Source organism: Erinaceus europaeus, chromosome 3, assembly GCF_950295315.1.
Source record: "Erinaceus europaeus chromosome 3, mEriEur2.1, whole genome shotgun sequence".
Classification (NCBI taxonomy): domain Eukaryota; kingdom Metazoa; phylum Chordata; class Mammalia; order Eulipotyphla; family Erinaceidae; genus Erinaceus; species Erinaceus europaeus.
In genome coordinates, this window is record NC_080164.1 from 127,535,717 (window position 1) to 127,553,026 (window position 17,310).

The 17,310-nt window shown below is 43.1% G+C and overlaps 1 protein-coding gene across 4 annotated transcripts in view; it reads left to right on the top strand.

Moving 5' to 3' along the window:
• The window catches only part of FRAS1 (Fraser extracellular matrix complex subunit 1), a 532,387-nt gene that overhangs the window by 218,024 nt on the left and 297,053 nt on the right, over positions 1-17,310 (top strand). For all 4 annotated transcript variants that reach the window (XM_060187916.1, XM_060187915.1, XM_060187917.1 and 1 more), the window contains 4 exons: positions 2,239-2,398; positions 3,871-4,004; positions 14,096-14,179; positions 16,404-16,505. In XM_060187916.1, the coding sequence (XP_060043899.1) occupies positions 2,239-2,398; positions 3,871-4,004; positions 14,096-14,179; positions 16,404-16,505 (480 nt within the window). The remainder of the gene's footprint in view (positions 1-2,238; positions 2,399-3,870; positions 4,005-14,095; positions 14,180-16,403; positions 16,506-17,310) is intronic.

The window sequence follows — 17,310 nt, forward strand, 5'->3', positions numbered from 1 at the left end:
TCCAAGTTTAATTACCTTGGGTGGGCCCCACCTGGCAGATGATGCCAGGTGCTCTAGTGAAGAGCCAGCTTTGTGTCAGAGAATCCAAACTCACTACAGCTCCCCCACCCCCAGTGACGTGCTACCTTGTATTAGCAGGTGGTTTATTAGCAAGCTATATTTATTATTACATGCTGTGTTAAATTTGAAATTGTATATTTAATTATAGCATAAGGAAAAATCTGGTCAAGAGGATGTAGCCTTGGCATCTATGTCCATGCTTACAGTCTCCGTTGGCAGGTGGTATGCACAGTGAAAGGCAGTAGGGAGAGAAGAGGGCTCAGCATATCCTGTCTGCTGGCTCTTTAGTAGGCAACCTCATTCGACCCTTTTAATGACCTGAACAGGAGGTATTGTAATACCTGTTCAGGTTTTCAGATGAGAAAGCTGAGATTTAGAAAGATTAAGTCATTCATTCAAAGTGCCCAAGGCATCAAGTGCCATTTGAACTGGGGCTGGGGAAGCTGCATTTGAACCAATAAACCCTTGATTCTTTTGACCTCATGTGAGTGTGCATTCTTGTGCTTCCAGTAAACCTTACTCCTGTAGAACAGTCATCTTCATGACAGTTAAGATGGGACTCGGATTAGACTCCCCAATACATGAATGTGACTATCATATTGCTATCATTGGTCTATCAATAGTAATAGTGCAGGTTATTAATAATTTCAAGAGGGCAGACTTGGAGTGCCTGCTAACCTGGCAGTTGTTTGCAGAGCAAAGAGATTCTTCCATGTTTCCCTAAGACAGAGTTATTTTTTTTCTATTTTTTCTTTTTTCTTTTTACCAGAGCACTGCTCAGCTCTGGCTTATGGTGGTGCAGGGGATTGAACCTCAAACTTTGGAGCCTCAGTCATGAGAGATAGAATTATTTTGTTTTTGTGAGATTTGAGAGTGAAAATTATTCCAATACTGGCTTGTGGAGGAGGTGTGTGTGTATGTGGGGTGTTTCTTTTCCTTTCCCTCCCTTTCCCTCCATTATTATTTTCCTTCTCCTCCTCCTCCTCCTCCTCCTCCTCCTCCTCCTCCTCCTTCTTCTTTTCCTTCTCCTCCTCCTTCTCCTTCTTCTAAAGATGTGTATTTTAAGGGAGGGAATGAGAACTAAAGCAGAGCATCACTCTGGTACATGTGATGCCTGGGATCGAACTCCTACCTCATGCCATCTCCCAGGTCAGTGTTCACTTTCTATGCTTTGCAGTGACACCGTTGTAATTTCCAGTCTGTGTTTAGGTGACTGAGCACCTGGAAGGTGTAGCTTTCCTGGGAACCTCTTTATGATCTGTGCTAACTCACATACTCCACTTCAGTGGAAGCAAAGAAAGCGGACACTACTATTTAAGAAACATCATTGGAGGAAAACTGATAGAGAACATTGTTAAGCTAGCTCCCTGCCTCTTGTAAAAGGCCGCCATTCCATTCTACCCCTGAGAACACGTTTCTGACAGATATTTTCTATGCAACACACACATTGTAGTAGCTATTTACTACTACATTTAGGGTTACCTGTGTTTTATGTGGAGACGGCACATTTAAATACTGTGGGGTGGGGGCATTCATGAAATAACTAAAAATACAGGTCTGCTAAGATCATTGCTACAGTGCTGGCTTTGGAGAGGGTGTACTCCACACTTAAGTGGGGGAGGGTCATTCTCTGTGTGTAGCTGGACATGCTTGCTCTATCTCCTACTGGTCATTATATTTTGTCCAGGAACAAAAGACCAGTGGAAGGGTTGGAGAGGAGGACAAAGGGGAGGAGGGAAGGAGGAAGTTGCAGTATACAAACATGGGAACTTATCTGGAGGAGAAGTAAAGGCAAAGGAAAAGAAAGACAAACAAACAAAAAACAACCAGAATTGGAGAAAGAGCTGTAGAAAGCAATAAATATAGCCCTTATGAAGACTTCTGTAGGTCTGAGTGTATTACATGTGTGTGTGTTTTGTGGAACTGTATGGGATTTTTTTGAGTGGTGCCATTGGGGTAATTTTTACCTCCTGTAAAATATAAGATCTTTGGGATAATAGAAAAGCCAATTTCTTTATCAATCTCTTGCCCAGAATATTGCAAATTGTGGTTTCAGCCTTGCTAGTCCCGAGTTTCTGCCTCCATTTTCTGAGCTCCCCCCTTTATTTGCTTTTGTTTGGTCAAAGGAAAACCTGCATCATGGCACTGACCCTTCTCTTTTTGTCTCCTGACACGCAGCACGGGACAGAGTGGACTTCTCCCCCATGCGGTGTGTGCTCTTGCACTCAAGGGCAAGTCCGCTGCGCCCCCCAGCCATGCCCGCCACTATCGTGTGGTCACCAGAAGCTGGAATTTATCCCCGAGGGAAGCTGCTGTCCCATCTGTGTGGGCCCTGGGAGTGAGTATCAGCTTGTACAAAGAGACCATTTTGCTGACATCCAGCTATTAGCTTTCTTGATCAGTGTCACTCTGAGATCCCTAGTCCCATGCCTTCTTGGAAGCATGATACACTTCTGCACTTGGCAGGAAGTGGTGTCACAGAGAGAGGTTGGAAGCTATCTAAAAGTTTTATTCCAAAATAGGATCCTGCAAGTCTCTGATTTATCTCCATTACCTTGGCCAGATGTGTTTCTCTGCATTCTTAGCTCATGTATGATGGGGCCAACGGATGAGATCCTTGGATAGGATTTCATATAGATAAGGTAGTTCCTCCTGTCTCTTGGCAGAGTTAAGAACCAACAAATCACTTCTCCATGTAGACTCACCTAGCACTAGTTCTGTGGGCTGGCCTTTGAGGTGATAGAGCATTGTCCTCTAAGCCACACAGATCAGAAAGCAGGTATTTCACTTGTCTTTATAGCATCCTCATTGTAGAGCTGGGCCTGCCTGCAGACTCAGGCTAACCTGCGGCAAACTTTCAGGCCGTCTTTGAATTGATGCTTGGTTCAAGTTACATTTTGAGTATATATGTCCCATTCCATTTTTGCAAATAAGTAGTATAGACTTTATATTAAATAGGATTTATTGTTATTGCTACATTATGCTCTCGTGTATTTTTTAACTAGCATCTTTCCCTTTATTTTGACACCAAGGTTACCACTGAGGCTCACTGCCTATGTGATTCCACCACTCCTGGTGGCAGCCTTTTTTTTTTTCCCCATTCTTCTTCTGTTTCCTCTAGATAGAGGATGAGAGAGAGGAGTTGAAAGAGAAGGATCACTGTTACACTACTTATGAATCTTTCTCCCTCAGATGCTCCCATGTGATAGCCCAGGACTCAAACAAGGGACTCTTGTGCATGGTAACATGTGCACTTTACCAAATGAGCCAGCCCCTAGAGTTATTATTATTTTTAAAATTTTTTTATTATCTTTATTTGTTTAGTAGATATTCACTGGTCTTTCTCAGTCTGTGATGTCTCACTCCCTCAGGCATGTGGGGACTTGCCAGGCATCTGGAGACTTCCAGAAAGACACTTCTGCCCCCACTCTGCTACTTAGTGCTTAGGGCATATGTACCCCTGTCACCTGTAGGTCTCAGAGCTTGGTGGAGGGTGGAGGCTTCCTCTGGGAGCGGGCTAGAAGCACATATCTAGGCAGTAGTGGCTATACAGCAGGGAGGCAGGTGGGGTAAGACCATGCATGGACTGTGGTCCCAGCTCCCAGCACATGTTTCTTATAAGGAAGGTTCAGAAGAACTCCTCATATTGACTACAGACGCCAGACCCTTAGTGAAGTCCCTCCTGTTTGCACAGATACCTTGCCTCCAGAATCCTATGTGACTGCATTGGCCTCACACCTTGCATAGCAAGCCTGAGGGCTCAGCAAATACACCCTCACACACACTAATCTTATTTCTCTGACATTCCAGAACCTTGTTCCTACGAAGGCCAGGTGTACCAGGATGGGGAGGACTGGTCACTTAGTAGGTGTGCCAAGTGTGTGTGCAGAGATGGGATTGCCCAGTGCTTCACGGCTCAGTGCCGACCCCTGTTTTGTAAACAGGTAAGAAAAACTTCCTCTTTCTGTTGTTTCTTAAGTTCTGTCCATATGAGAGCATCCCATATTCATCCTTCTCTATCTGGTTTATCTCACTTAACAAGATTCCTTCAAACTCCATCCAAGATGAAGTGAAGAAGGTGACTTCAATCTTTTTTTTTTTAATATTTAATTTATTTATTTTCTCTTTTGTTGTCCTTGTTGTTTTTCGTTGTTGTTGTAGTTATTATTGTTATTGATGTTGTCATTGTTAGATAGGACAGAGAGAAATGGAGAGAGGAGGGGAAGACAGAGAGGGGGAGAGAAAGACAGACACCTGCAGACCTGCTTCACCACCTGTGAAGCGACTCCCCTGCAGGTGGGGAGCCGGGGGCTCGAACCGGGATCCCTATGCCGACCTTGTGCTTTGCGCCACCTGCGCTTAACCCGCTGAGCTACAGCCCGACTCCCGGTGACTTCAATCTTAATAGCTGAGGAATATTCCTTTGTGTATATGTAATATAACTTTTTTTTCCCCCACTCATTTCTTAAAAAACAAAAACGGAAAGGGGAAATACCAAATAAAACTGGTTTAGTGTAATTAATGCACCAAAGTAAAGCACTCTGAAGAAAGAGGACAAGGCTGGAGTGTGGGAGGAGGTCGTTAAGGTCCTTGTGCATGGTGATGGAAAGAATATTTTACAGACACCTATTATGACAAGATGAGAAATTATACCCATGTGTCAACAACTGTACTTCACAAAAATTAAAAAAAAAAAAAAAGACATCCTCAGGATGAATTCTTCACAGACTCTTCAGGCTATCGTTTAGGAACTTGATGTCTTCTGAGATTATGTGTCCAGCAGAGTTCTGAATCAGACCCTGGAAACTCTAGGATTGAGAAGCAAAGACTGCTAATTTCCTTTTTCTCTTGGAGAATACTCCTGACATGTCTCTTTTGCTCTTAGACCCCACAGAGAGGTCTCACTGGCAGCCACTTAGCCTAATTACTGCATCGTGAAACCGAGACTGGAGGACACAGCACAGAAGTTTCAGTGTTTGCAGACAATTCACATTATCAAAAGATTTTTTTCTGGGGATATCTAAAATAGTGGGCAAAGCTGGCCTGATTTTCAAAATATGAGACTTCTTTCACAAACTGAGAAGAGATAAAATCAGTTGCAGATAGGTGCGATATATATGGTACCTTAACAGTTTTTTTTTTTAAACTCTTCTGGAGACTCCTACTGATGCTCTTTGGAAATTGATAGACAGCCATGAAAGGAGTTTCCCCCCCTGCTGATAAATACCTCATTTTTTGAGCTAAGGCAAAGCTGGAAGCAACATCCAGTTGATACAGAGCAGAACTTTATGTCAACTAAAACAGAATCACTAACATGGCATATGGTGACAATTGCACAATATTTCTAAAGGCAGAAAAAAGGCAATTAAAGCTGAAATGCTAAATGCCGTGTGAATGGAAAATGTATCTAATTGAAAGACTAGATTTTATTGCCCACACATCACCAGCTACTGTGCTCATGTCCCATCTCCCAGTTTGTCACCAGTACTCTCCCAGCTTTAAGAGGGCAAATAAGGGGGCCAGGCACAAGGGCCCGTTTGAGCTCCTGCTCCCCACCTGCAGGAGGGACGTTTCACAAGCACATCTGCAAGTGACTATCTCTCTTCCACTCTATTCTCCTCCTCTTGCAAATAAAATAGAAAAAAAAAAAAGAAGAAGAAAAAATGGCCACCTGGGGCAATGGATTCCAAGCTCCAGTGATAACCACAGTGCCAATAGGCAAACAAAAAAGAAAGGAAGAAAAGAAAGAAGATGATAGAATTGTACAACATCTATATGCAGCTTGGGCATCTTTTGATTTTTCATGCCCTGAAGTCTAGCCACTTTGTATAAAGAGGGTAAGCAAGCAGTTTACCACTTTTAAAAGAATTAAATAGTTGCAGTGGTGAAAGGAGAGGAGACGCTCAACAGTGATCCTGCTGCTCTAAGTCCTTATACACTTGACTACAGACTGCTTATTGTGGGGCCAGATTAAACTACTAGAAAAGACTAATATCCATTTTCAAATATGCGAACTGTAAGCTCTGACTTCAAACTCCTTACATATTTATACTCTTTGTTATGCATAATTAATCAAAAAGGTTGAAATTTGGTACTATAGAGTTAACTGATATACATGCATTCCAACCTTTCAGAAATTGATTTTAATCACTTTTGCATCACCAAACTAATATTTTTTGTCACAGTTTATTTAGAACAATATTTTTTAATCATATCCCTGTTAAGTATAGGATGTCCCAGTGATGTAAAGGGCTCTATAGATTTAATGTTTTTTGATGACAGTATTATCAACACCAACATACACATCACTATTACCACATATTTTGACAGCTCGTGTTAAATAGCCATTGGGCACATAGCAAATTACCCTTATTTTAAAATTCCACAAGGGACACATCAATTGCCATTACAGGTGCTGATGGAGACTAATGTTAAGATCTTTGTAATTTTCCTAGCAACCTTACAAAGTAGAAGCTGTCATTTTTCATTTTATAGTAAATAAAACTGAGTTATAGCGAGACTGAAGGTGCCATAGTGAGAAAGTGTCTGTAATTCCAACCCTGGCTACATCCCAACCTCAACAGACCACATCTTACTCGTATTTTCAACCACTATGTTGTTGCCTCCTTCACAAAATGTTGAGCTCCATAGCATTTGTATGTAATAACCATTTCAGCAAGAGTTGCTACTAAGCATGATTGCAAGTATTTTGTGGGCATTAGCTTATCAAATGCCAGAAAGGCAAATGTCTCATCAGGAATATATTTCTAGAACTTTCATCATAAATAGAAATGTGATTTTAATATTTTTAATTTTTAAATTATATTTATTTATTTATTTATTGGAGACAGTCATAAATTGAGAAGGAAGGGGAAATAGAAAAGAAGAGAGACCTGCAGCCCTGCTTCACCACTTGCAAAGCTTTCTCCCTGCAGGTGGGGTCTGGGGGCTTGGACCCAGGTCCTTGTGCATTGTAACATATGCACTCAACCATGTGAGCCACCACCCAGCCCCTGAAATTTGATTTTTGTATACTATTTTTTTTAAAATTCTTATAGGAATACTTATTAAAGGAGCGTTTTAAAAAGGTAGACACGAAAGAGTGATCATTTGTGTTTCTACCATTCAAGAAGACTAGGATAGAATTTGCCTTGTCATTCATTTTAGTTTCTTTGATTGGTAAATGTGGACATATTTGCTTGTTTGACTAGTTTTAAATCACATATAGTGTATTAGCTGATGATATTTGTTGAAGAAAGAGAAGACATTGGTGTGTCTTCTGAGTCACTGAAAATTTTCCTCTTGTTATCTACAACTTGCAGAGTAGTTTGGGTGGGCCTAACATTTTAAGGCATTCTGATGTTTTCCTGTTCCAACTCAGTAGATTCCTGCCCCATGATTCTGAACTTGCTCCCATGGAGGAGAAGTCTGAGATCTTTCAGCTTTCTGTCTCTATCAAAGGATATTTCTCTATTTTTATAGTTCAAAGACTTCTCATAGATACTTACAGGGGAACTCTCTTGTCACACATTTCTCTTAGACTGCTATGAAGTCCTTTCAGTCAGTATTGCAGTTTTTGAGATGCTGTCATCAGTATGACTTTGACTGATTATATCTAATCCAATTATCCTCCTTTTCTCCTAACAGACCTGTGAGTCCTGAATCACTCCTCTCCTTTCCCCCATATAATAATCTTCTTTCTCATTATTTTCCACTTCTATCTTTCCTCTACATTGGAGAGAGAGTGCTTCTTGAGTTTGTTGACTGCCTGCAGTATTGTTTTATCTAGATATCTCTTTATTTTTCTTTTAATTCTTCCTTATTTCTCCTATCAGTTGTTCATCTATTTTGTCTAAATTCTTTCTTCACAGCTTCTTACTTCATTTAATAAAGACTTAATTTTGCATTTTACTGAAGTTGCAAAATGACTTTAAACTCTTTTCTTTTTAAGTGTCATTCACAGAGTCAAAAGTTTTCTCTGAATCTTCAGGATGTCATTCCTTTTACTTGTTCTTCAGAGTGTTCCTTGTTGCTCATGTTCCTTTCTCTTTACTTTTCATTGATCAAGAAATGTCTCTTCACGCCCTGCGTGACAGCTACCAGTGTAGTGGCCTGCCCCTTCACTTACTCCCTTTCTTGGGTCCATAGACAGCTGCTAAGATGTGGAGGACACATTCCCTCATGCAGTGCTCTGGAAGACTTGGATTTATTGTAGTTTTAGATGCAGAGATCAGGTCTTTTCCTCTCTTCATTTCCCAACCTGCTTGTATTTTTTTAAAGGACACTTTTCTTTCTTTTCTCCTTCCCCCCTCTTTCTCTCTCCTTCTTTCTCTCTCTCCCCGCCTTGCTCCCTCCCTTCTAACCCCCTTCCCTTCCTTCCTTTCTCTCTTTTGACACAGAGAAATTGAGAGGGAAGAGGGAGTCACCTGCAGAACTGCTGCACCACTCATGGAGCTCACCGTGTTGACATTTTGAATATAGCAAGTACAAAAAAACTATATTCACCTGAAGTTCAGATTATTGCTCACCCACTAGAGTGCATGCTTTACCATGCATGAGGACCCAGACTCCAACCTCAGGCCACCATGTGGGAAGACCATCCAAAGGGTACAAAGCTTTATGAGTGACAGAGCAGTGCTGTGACACCGCTCTGTGACTTTCTCTCCATCTCTGTCACCATCTGTCTCAAAAAGTCTGCTGGAAGTAGTGGAACTGTGTAGGTGCAAAGCTTCAGCAAAAAAAAACTCTGGACACAGAACACAGCAGCAAAAGCTGTTGTCCCCAGTTTACACTGTGGCAAGGTGTCCTTGTCTCTCTTCATCTTTCTCTCTGTCCTTGTGACTAACTGCACGCTTTACATTTGAGGTGTTTCCCCCCCTTCTTTTCACTCTCTGTACCTCATTTTACACACACTTCTCACTTTTCTCCCCAACAGTATGGACTTTGACTGGACATAGAGAGTGAGGAAGGTGCTGGTGGGCTCTGCTGGCTGGGTGCTGGCTGGGGCACTACTGGTTTGCAACCTCTGGGCTGCAACTTGGTTCCTTCTCAAATTAAATCTGAAGTTGGCTCCTTTATAAGAGGGTAGGGAGATGGTACCAAAGACAGAAACAGACTACCTCAGATTGCTAGGTAGCAGTTCTCATAAGCTGTGGAAGTGCCATGTGAAGCTGGCTTGAGTGGCAGCGAGACAAGTGGGTCTCTGAATCAGCCACCGACTCTTTAGAGCTAGAAAGGAGACTGGACTGGGCTTTGTGTCATGCTCATTGTCCAGGTAGTTTCAGCTCCACTTTCCTAGCTCAAGTCTGTGGCCTTAGGGCAACTTGTAAGGTGGAGAATGCAAATGAATGAGTACCCCAAAGGCAGGGATCCTGAGGTTACCAGGGACAGCATATTCATCCTTAGGCTGACAGTCATTTTCTGCAAAGAGCCAGGCTGAGAGTATTCTTAGCTCTGTGTGCCTCACAGTTAGAACAACTACTCAGTTATGCCACCATAGCACAAAAACAACCATAGGTTTTAGGTATTTGAATACCAAAATTTCTTCTTGCAAGAGAACTTTATAAAAAGAAGGTGCTGCAGTGGTTTGCCCTGTGGAATATAGTTTGCCAGCCTCTGTATAAACTATTTTGAAGGACGAATCAATGCAGACTGTAGGGATGCAGGATTTAGGATTTAAGTGTATTTTAGCAACAGAAATACACTGTTTAAAAAAAACCTTTCAAAACCCTCCTGCACTGCAGGGGGCATGTAAATTCATTCAACCCCTGTGGAGAGCAGTCTGGAGAATTCTCAGAAGGCTAGAAGTGGACCTACCCCAGGACCCTGCACTTTCTGTCCTGGAAATATATCCTAAGGAATCAAACACACCCATCCAAAAAGATGTGTGTATACCTATGTTCATAGCAACACAATTTGTTTTTTTTAATTGAATTTTTTATTTATAAAAAGGAAACACTGACTAAACCATAGGATAAAAGAGGTACAACTTCACACAATTCCCACCACAGAACTCTGTATCCCATCCCCTCCCCTGATAGCTTTCCTATTCTTTAACCTTTTGGGAGTATGGACCCAAGGTCATTGTGGGATGCAGAAGGTTGAAGGTCTGGCTTCTATAACTGCTTCCCAGCTGAACATGGGCTTTGACAGGTCGATCCATACTCCCAGCCTGTCTCTCTCTTTCCCTAGTGGGGAAGGGCTCTGGGGAAGCTGAGCTCCAGGACACATTGGTGGGGTTGTCTGTCCAGGGAAGTCTGGTTGGCATCATGCTAGCATTTGGAACCTGGTGAAGGAAAAGAGAGTTAACATAGAAAGCCAAACAAATTGTTGACCAATCATGGACCTAAAGGCTGGAATAGTGCAGATGAAGAGTTTGGGGGCGTCCTCCATTTTGTAGATAGCTAGTAGGAATATTTTAGTTATATTCCAAAGGGCCTGTAGCTATACTAGTGGTGTTTTTTGTTTGTTTGTTTTTTTTTTGCCTGAGCCTGAGCCTGAGCCTGATATGCAGGTGGATCCTAATTATTGTCTGGGGAGGTGATGTCATGGCTGGCAGAAGGACCAGAAAGCTGGATCAGGGAAGAGAGTAGCTCCCAAATATGGGAAAGGTGTATAAATATTGTTGACTGTAAACCCCATCGATTTGATGTAATCTGGGGCCCATATTCAGCTTAGGAGCCTATGTGACCTCTGCATCCCTGTAGATCTGAGCTCACATTCTGTGGTCATCAGTAGGAACGTTCCAAGCTGCCCCAATATCAGGACCCATCTTTCTCAGGTGTAGCATAGAGTATATTGTCCAGCCTTCCTTTGGAGGATGGAACATTCTTGACCATTGTTGATTCAAGTTGAGGGCAAGGTCCTATGGGGGCCCACAAATGGGGTCTATTGCATAGCAATACAATTTGTAATAGTCAAAACCTGGAAGCAACCCAGGTGTCCAACAACAGATGAGTGGTTGAGCAATTTGTGGTATATATACACAATGGAATACTACTCAGCTATTAAAAATGATGAATTCACCCTCTTCACCTCCTCTTGCATGGAGCTTGAAGGAATCATGTTAAGTGTGATAAGCCAGAAAGAGAAGGATGAATATGATATGACCTCACTCATAGACAGAAGTTGAAAAATAAGAACTGAAGAGAAATCACAAAGCAGGACTTGGACTGGGTTTGGTATATTGCACCAAAGTAAGGGACTCTGGTGCTGGAGGTGGGGTGTGGTAGTGTTCAGGTCTTGGAATATGATGATGGAGGAGAACCTAGGGGGGTTAGTTAGATTGTTATGTGGAAATCTGAGAAATGTTACACATGTACCAACTATTGTTATTTTATTGTTAACTATAAACCATTAATCCCCCTAATAAAGAATAAATAAATAAATAAATAAATACAATGAAGCTTAAAAAAAACTTTTCCCCAGGGCTAAATAGTGCTATATCTAGTTGAGTGGATAGGCTGTCATGTGCTAGGGTCAAGGTTCAAGACACCAGTCTCCACTTGCAGGAGGGAAACTCCACAAGCAGTAGAGTCATGCTGTCTCTCTTTCTCCTTATTCCATCTCTCACCTTCTATCAAAAAAAGAAAGAAAGAGGGGGTCTGGGCGGTATACAGAGAGGGTTCCAGGTGGTAGCGCAGTGGGTTAAGTGCACATGGTGCAAAGCACAAGGAGCGGTGTAAATATCCCGGTTTGAGCTCCTGGTTCCCCACCTGCAGGGGGGTCACCTCACAAGTGGTGAAGCAGGTCTGCAGGTGTCTCTCTTTCTCTCCCCCTCTGTCTTCCCTTCTTCTATCCATTTCTCTCTGTCCTATCCAATGACAACGACAACAATAACAACAACAATAATAACAGTGACAATACACAACAAGGGCAACAAAAGAAAAGATAGCCTCCAGGAACAGTGGATTTGTAGTGCAGGCACTGATCCCCCAGCAATAACCCTGGAGGCAAAAAAAAGGAAGAAGAGAATAAATAAATAAATAAATAGACTGTTGGGAAATAGTATTGGAGTTGTGTAAGTGCTGAGCCCCAGAGATAACTCTGGTGGCAAAAGAAAAATAAAAGCAAAAAGCCTTTCCCTTATCTCTGATCCCCTAGCTCCCCCCCCCCATTCCCACCTGTCTGGTCCTACTTACAGTCAAAAAGGAAACATTGACAAAACCATAGGATAAGAGGGCTGCAACTCCACACAATTCCCACCACCAGAACTCCGTATTTCCTCCCCTCCCCTGATAGCGTTCCTATTCTTTATCCCTCTGGGAGTATGGACTCAAGGTCATTGTGGGATGCAGAAGGTGGAAGGTCTGGCTTCTGTAATTGCTTCCCCACTGAACATGGGCGTTGACAGGTCGATCCATACTCCCAGCCTGTCTCTCTCTTTCCCTAGTGGGGCGGGGTTCTGGGGAATCGGAGCTCCAGGACATATTGGTGGGTGTCTCTCGAAGGTAGTGGGTTATCAGAAAAAGTATTAGTGTTAACGTCACTAAAGTTGGTAAAACCTCCTCTTCTTTGTGGAGTGGCCAGGGCCTTGTGCATCCATGGTTTCACCTCTCCAGGTTGATGTTTTTTCATTGAGATAGAGAAAGATAGGCAGGCAGGCAAGCAGAGAGAGGAGGAGAGACATTGCACTGAGTCTCTCCCAGTTCTCCTTACCTGACACTCATGTTTGAACTTGGGCTGGCTCTGTCATAGACACCCAACCCCTGAGCCAATTCTCTGGCCTGCTACTGCTTTTTGGAAAAATATTATTTTTATTGTGATTGACTAGTGATTTAAAAGATTATAAGATGATAGAGGTATATAGCTCTAAACCACTCCCATGACCAAAGGTCTGTAACCCCCAACCCCCTTCCATGCTAACCACTATAGTTCTTCCAAAATCATAGTTATGGTTTGACTATCTGTATTGATTTTTTTTAAAAAAAGCAAAAAAGCAAAAAAAGATTATTTGTTGTAGAAAGAAAGAGCGAAAGACCAGAGCACTGCTTACCGTCTGATAGTGTTGTTGGGGGTTGAATCTGGGCTGTCTACAGCCTCAGGCAGGAATGTCCAGTGCTATAGTGCTGTGTGGTGTCCCTGGCCATTATCTTCTACTTCCTATAGGAGAAAGGGAAGATCACTGCTCTGTTCTGGCGTTGCCTTTCATAGAAGGTCTAACACTCTTCAATACTGGAGCTAGGCTGGTGCTAACTTTGTTCCCCCGCCTGTAATTTACCCACCTTAGAGAGGCTATAGTGTGCAGTGGTAACTCAAGAATGAGAAGAAGCTTACTGTGTGGCATAAGGAAGGGGACTGTAGTGTGAACGTTTCACTAGGGCAGCAGAGATGAATGAATGAATGGTTTGTTATTCATGAAATAGGGATAGCAGTAGGAGTGAGACTGTAGGACCACCCATCTTTCTCTGTTGACTTGTTTTCAGATGGAATCTGATTGATTTATTTTTCATAGCAAGGACCCATCTAATACATGTATGTGAATGAAGGGGTTCCCATTGAGATGTAAAAGGCCAGTAAAGTAGCTTGTCTAGGTAGGATTACCTTCACTTTGAGTTTACAGGCAATTCCTCAGGAATGTGAATATTCTGAGATGTTGGTGTGGTGGTTGCTCTGCTGTCTTGCTGCCAACCACTTACCATCAGCAGCTCAGCTGTGTGGCCTCTGGCAAGTTGCCTCTTTGATCTTTCCTAACCTTGTCTGCAAACTGGGGAGAAGGACATTATAGTACAGCACGCAGAACAGTACCAGGCAGACACTAAGTATTCTTCCTATTACTTGTGCTTTTTTTTTTTTTTAATTCTTAGAAGGAGGTGAGACTGGAAGGATGTGAAGACTTAAGCATCTCACTGACCTTGGAGGTGCTGACTCTTACTAAAACAACAGGCCACTAATAGATGCTGCATGAGAGCAAGTGACCACTTACGGCTGCTCAGGGCTCACGATGGAGTAGGCTAGGAGTGAAACTTGCCTTCTGTTGTGGATTTTACTGATGCCAAACCCTGTTGATGTTGTTTTTCCCTTTGTGGGTGTTCAGGGTGAAACTGTGGTTCGAGTTCCTGGAAAGTGCTGCCCCCAGTGCTCCTCCCGCTCCTGCTCAGCATCCGGCCATGTGTACGAGGTAAGCCTTGCTGCACACTCGACACCTGTGCTCACACATTTGCCCTCTATCCCGCCCTCCATTGAGCTTCCCTCCTTCCCTTGTGGCTGACTTCGAACCAGGATTAGTTAGTCAGTACATAGATGCCTTTTTCTTCTCTCCCAGAAAGCCCTGATGAGGAAATGAAATCAAAGGGGGATTAGAAATATACAGGAATGTACTGGCAAACAGCCCCTGGTTCACGAACCTTGGTGAAGGAAGGGAAAGATCTCACATTTAGCTGCTGTTACGTCAGTTTCCTCTTAGGCTGGAGGCACTGGGGATGCCGGTGCACTTTGGATGGATTTTATGCACTGATGCCCGAGGCTCTGTCCCCTTGCTTTACACCTGGAGAGTCTCGTGGTTGGAGGGGAGCAGGTGGTGGCAGAACTCTTGTAGACTGAAACATTCTGTGGGGTCAGTCTAGATAACTGCCCGATGCAAGAAGTCCAACAAATCAAATGAGTGAATAGTCCTCTCTTAGAAGTGCCCGTGTGAACCTCATTGTTACTTTATCTAATAGCAAAGCACATATGAAAAAACAAGCAACAAAACAAACAAAAAACAAAGCCAAAACTATCCAGCTTGCTTGTCAACCACCCTTAGGAGTGCTGACTAGAACTTGGGATCATGTAGGGCCGGGTGGTGGCACACCTGGTTGTGTGCACATGCTACAATGCACAAGGACCCAGGTTCAAGTCCCCAGCCCCCACCTGAGGGAGAAATCTTTTCTAGTGGTGGAGCATTGTTGCAGGTGTCTCTTTCCCTCTCTATCACCCTCTTCCCTCTCCACTTCTGGCTGTCTCTATCCAATAAATAAATGAAGTTAATAAAAAAATTTTTTTTAATTGGGATTATGACTCTTTGTAGAGACTTTGAGACTGAGTATTTTAGGGGATGCACACCACAGCTTCTAAATGGAATCCTGGTTAAGTGATGAAAATAACTGGTGAGGAAAAGGTTGGTGTTTGTATTACAGGCCCTTGAATAGCATTATACTGCCCTGTTCTAGTTTGATGAGGAAAGGAAGTCCCAGTGATATGGACAACAAGATGTTGAGGACCTGCTTCCCTTACATTTCATTTCACTTAAAGCCTTAATTTCCAGGAAGTGGTGGGCAATGTTATGTGAGGACATACTGTGCCAGATCTCTGCTGTCCTGTGGCCAGTGTACTGGCCACGCCTGTGCTAGATTCACGTCTTGGGGAAGGGATGGCCTCTGTTTCAGTTATGGTGCTTTTGTCTGCAAGTAACAGAAATTCTCTAAATATGGCTAAAATGAAAATATTTATAGGGGATGCTAGGTGCACCCAGTAGAGTACACAATTTACCATAATCAAGGACCTGGGTTCAAGCCCCCCCCCCCGTGTGTAGGGTTAAACTTTAGAAGCAGTGAAGCCTGTCTGCCAGTCTCTCTCTCTCTCTCTCTCTCTCTCTCTCTCTCTCTCTCTCCTCTTTCTGTCTCTTCCTTCCCTTTTAGTTTCTCTCTGTCCTATCAAATAAATAGATAAATATTAAAAAATAAACAAGAAGCTCAGAAGTAGGACAGTTGCAGGGTTGATCCACCCAGGTCTCATAGTACCTTCCCACCCTGGCGTTTCATCATGTTGGCATCTGCCTTCTGTTCCCAAGTGACTCATTTAGTTCTAGGAAGCTCACTTGGACATAGTCATTACTCAAAAGTGAGTGGAAGGAAGAGGTGGACTTTTCTTCCTTCATGGGCAGAAGTGTCTTTTTCTCAACCTCTGTCGCTGTAAGCAGTACCCCCTGAAGGTCCCCTGGGTGGGAATTAGGATTGTGTCTATATCCTAGCTGCACAGGAAGCTGAGGAAGAGAGTCTGTGGCAGTGGGAGCTGGAGCTGGAGCTCATGGTCAAGCAGAAGGGCTGAGGCATCTGTTAGCTAATGCACAAAGACTCTCCTGTTCACACTGCTGTTCCAGAGCCTCCAGCTGTCTGTCATAGAGTAGACACATCTGTAGGATCAATTTAGATGAATGAAGATCAACTCAACTTACTCTTTGGATATTTAAAGACTTTTTTTCTTCTAGGTTATTGCTTCATAAATGATAACAGTTAAGAGTATATTTAATGTGATTCATTAAAATTCAAAATTCAAAATGGTAGTACAAATGGTGTATCTTCTATGCCATTTGGATGTTCACTTTTGTTACTCCTCCCCCCCCCCACCCCTGCTTCTTTCCTCAGCATGGTGAGCAGTGGAGTGACAACGCCTGCACCACCTGCATGTGTGACCATGGAGAAGTCAGGTGCCATAAGCAGGCCTGCCCACCACTGAGATGTGCAAAGGTACAGCAGGCCCTTAAATCACACTGACCCCTTCAGGGTTGTTTTTTTGTAACATTGGTGAGGAAAGCTGTCTGTCCCTAGTTGTGGCTGCTATCTGCAGGGTGGAGTTTGCATTCTCCCTTTTCTCTGGCTATTCCTGTTTCCTCCCACAACCCAGAGACATGTCTTCAAGAGACACTGGCCTGACTGAGGTGTCTCAAGTGGGGTGAGTAAGTGTGTGGGTGCTCCCTGCCCTGTCCAAGGTTGAGTCCTGGCTTGTGCCCTGAGCTGTCGTGATAGGCTGCCCCACTCCCTCCAACCTCGAACTGGAATCAGAGCATCAGGGAATAAGAGAATGAAAGAATTGTTGTTAAGTCTTTGACATGATTTGGACCATTATCTGGATATCTAGTGATGTTTTTCTAACTAGAAATGTGCTATTGGAAGTAGATGCCCTTAGTATCAACTGGCCAATGGTAAGATGTCCTAAGACATCGTTCTGCTCTCAGTCCCCATTTCCAAAAACTGACTGATGACTTGAAGTGAGGAATGACTGTATTTGAGAGGAAGTATGTAACTTGATTTTCTTTTTTTTCCCTATTATTTATTTAGTTATTTATTCCCTTTTATTGCCCTTGCTGTTGTATTGTTGTAGTCATTATTGATATCGTTGTTGGATAGGACAGAGAGAAATGAAGAGAGGAGGGGAAGACAGAGGGGGGGAGAGAAAGATAGACACCTGCAGACTTGCTTCACCGCCTGTGAAGCGACTCCTCTGCAGGTGGGGAGTTGGGGCCTCGAACCAGGTTCCTTATGCCGGTCCTTG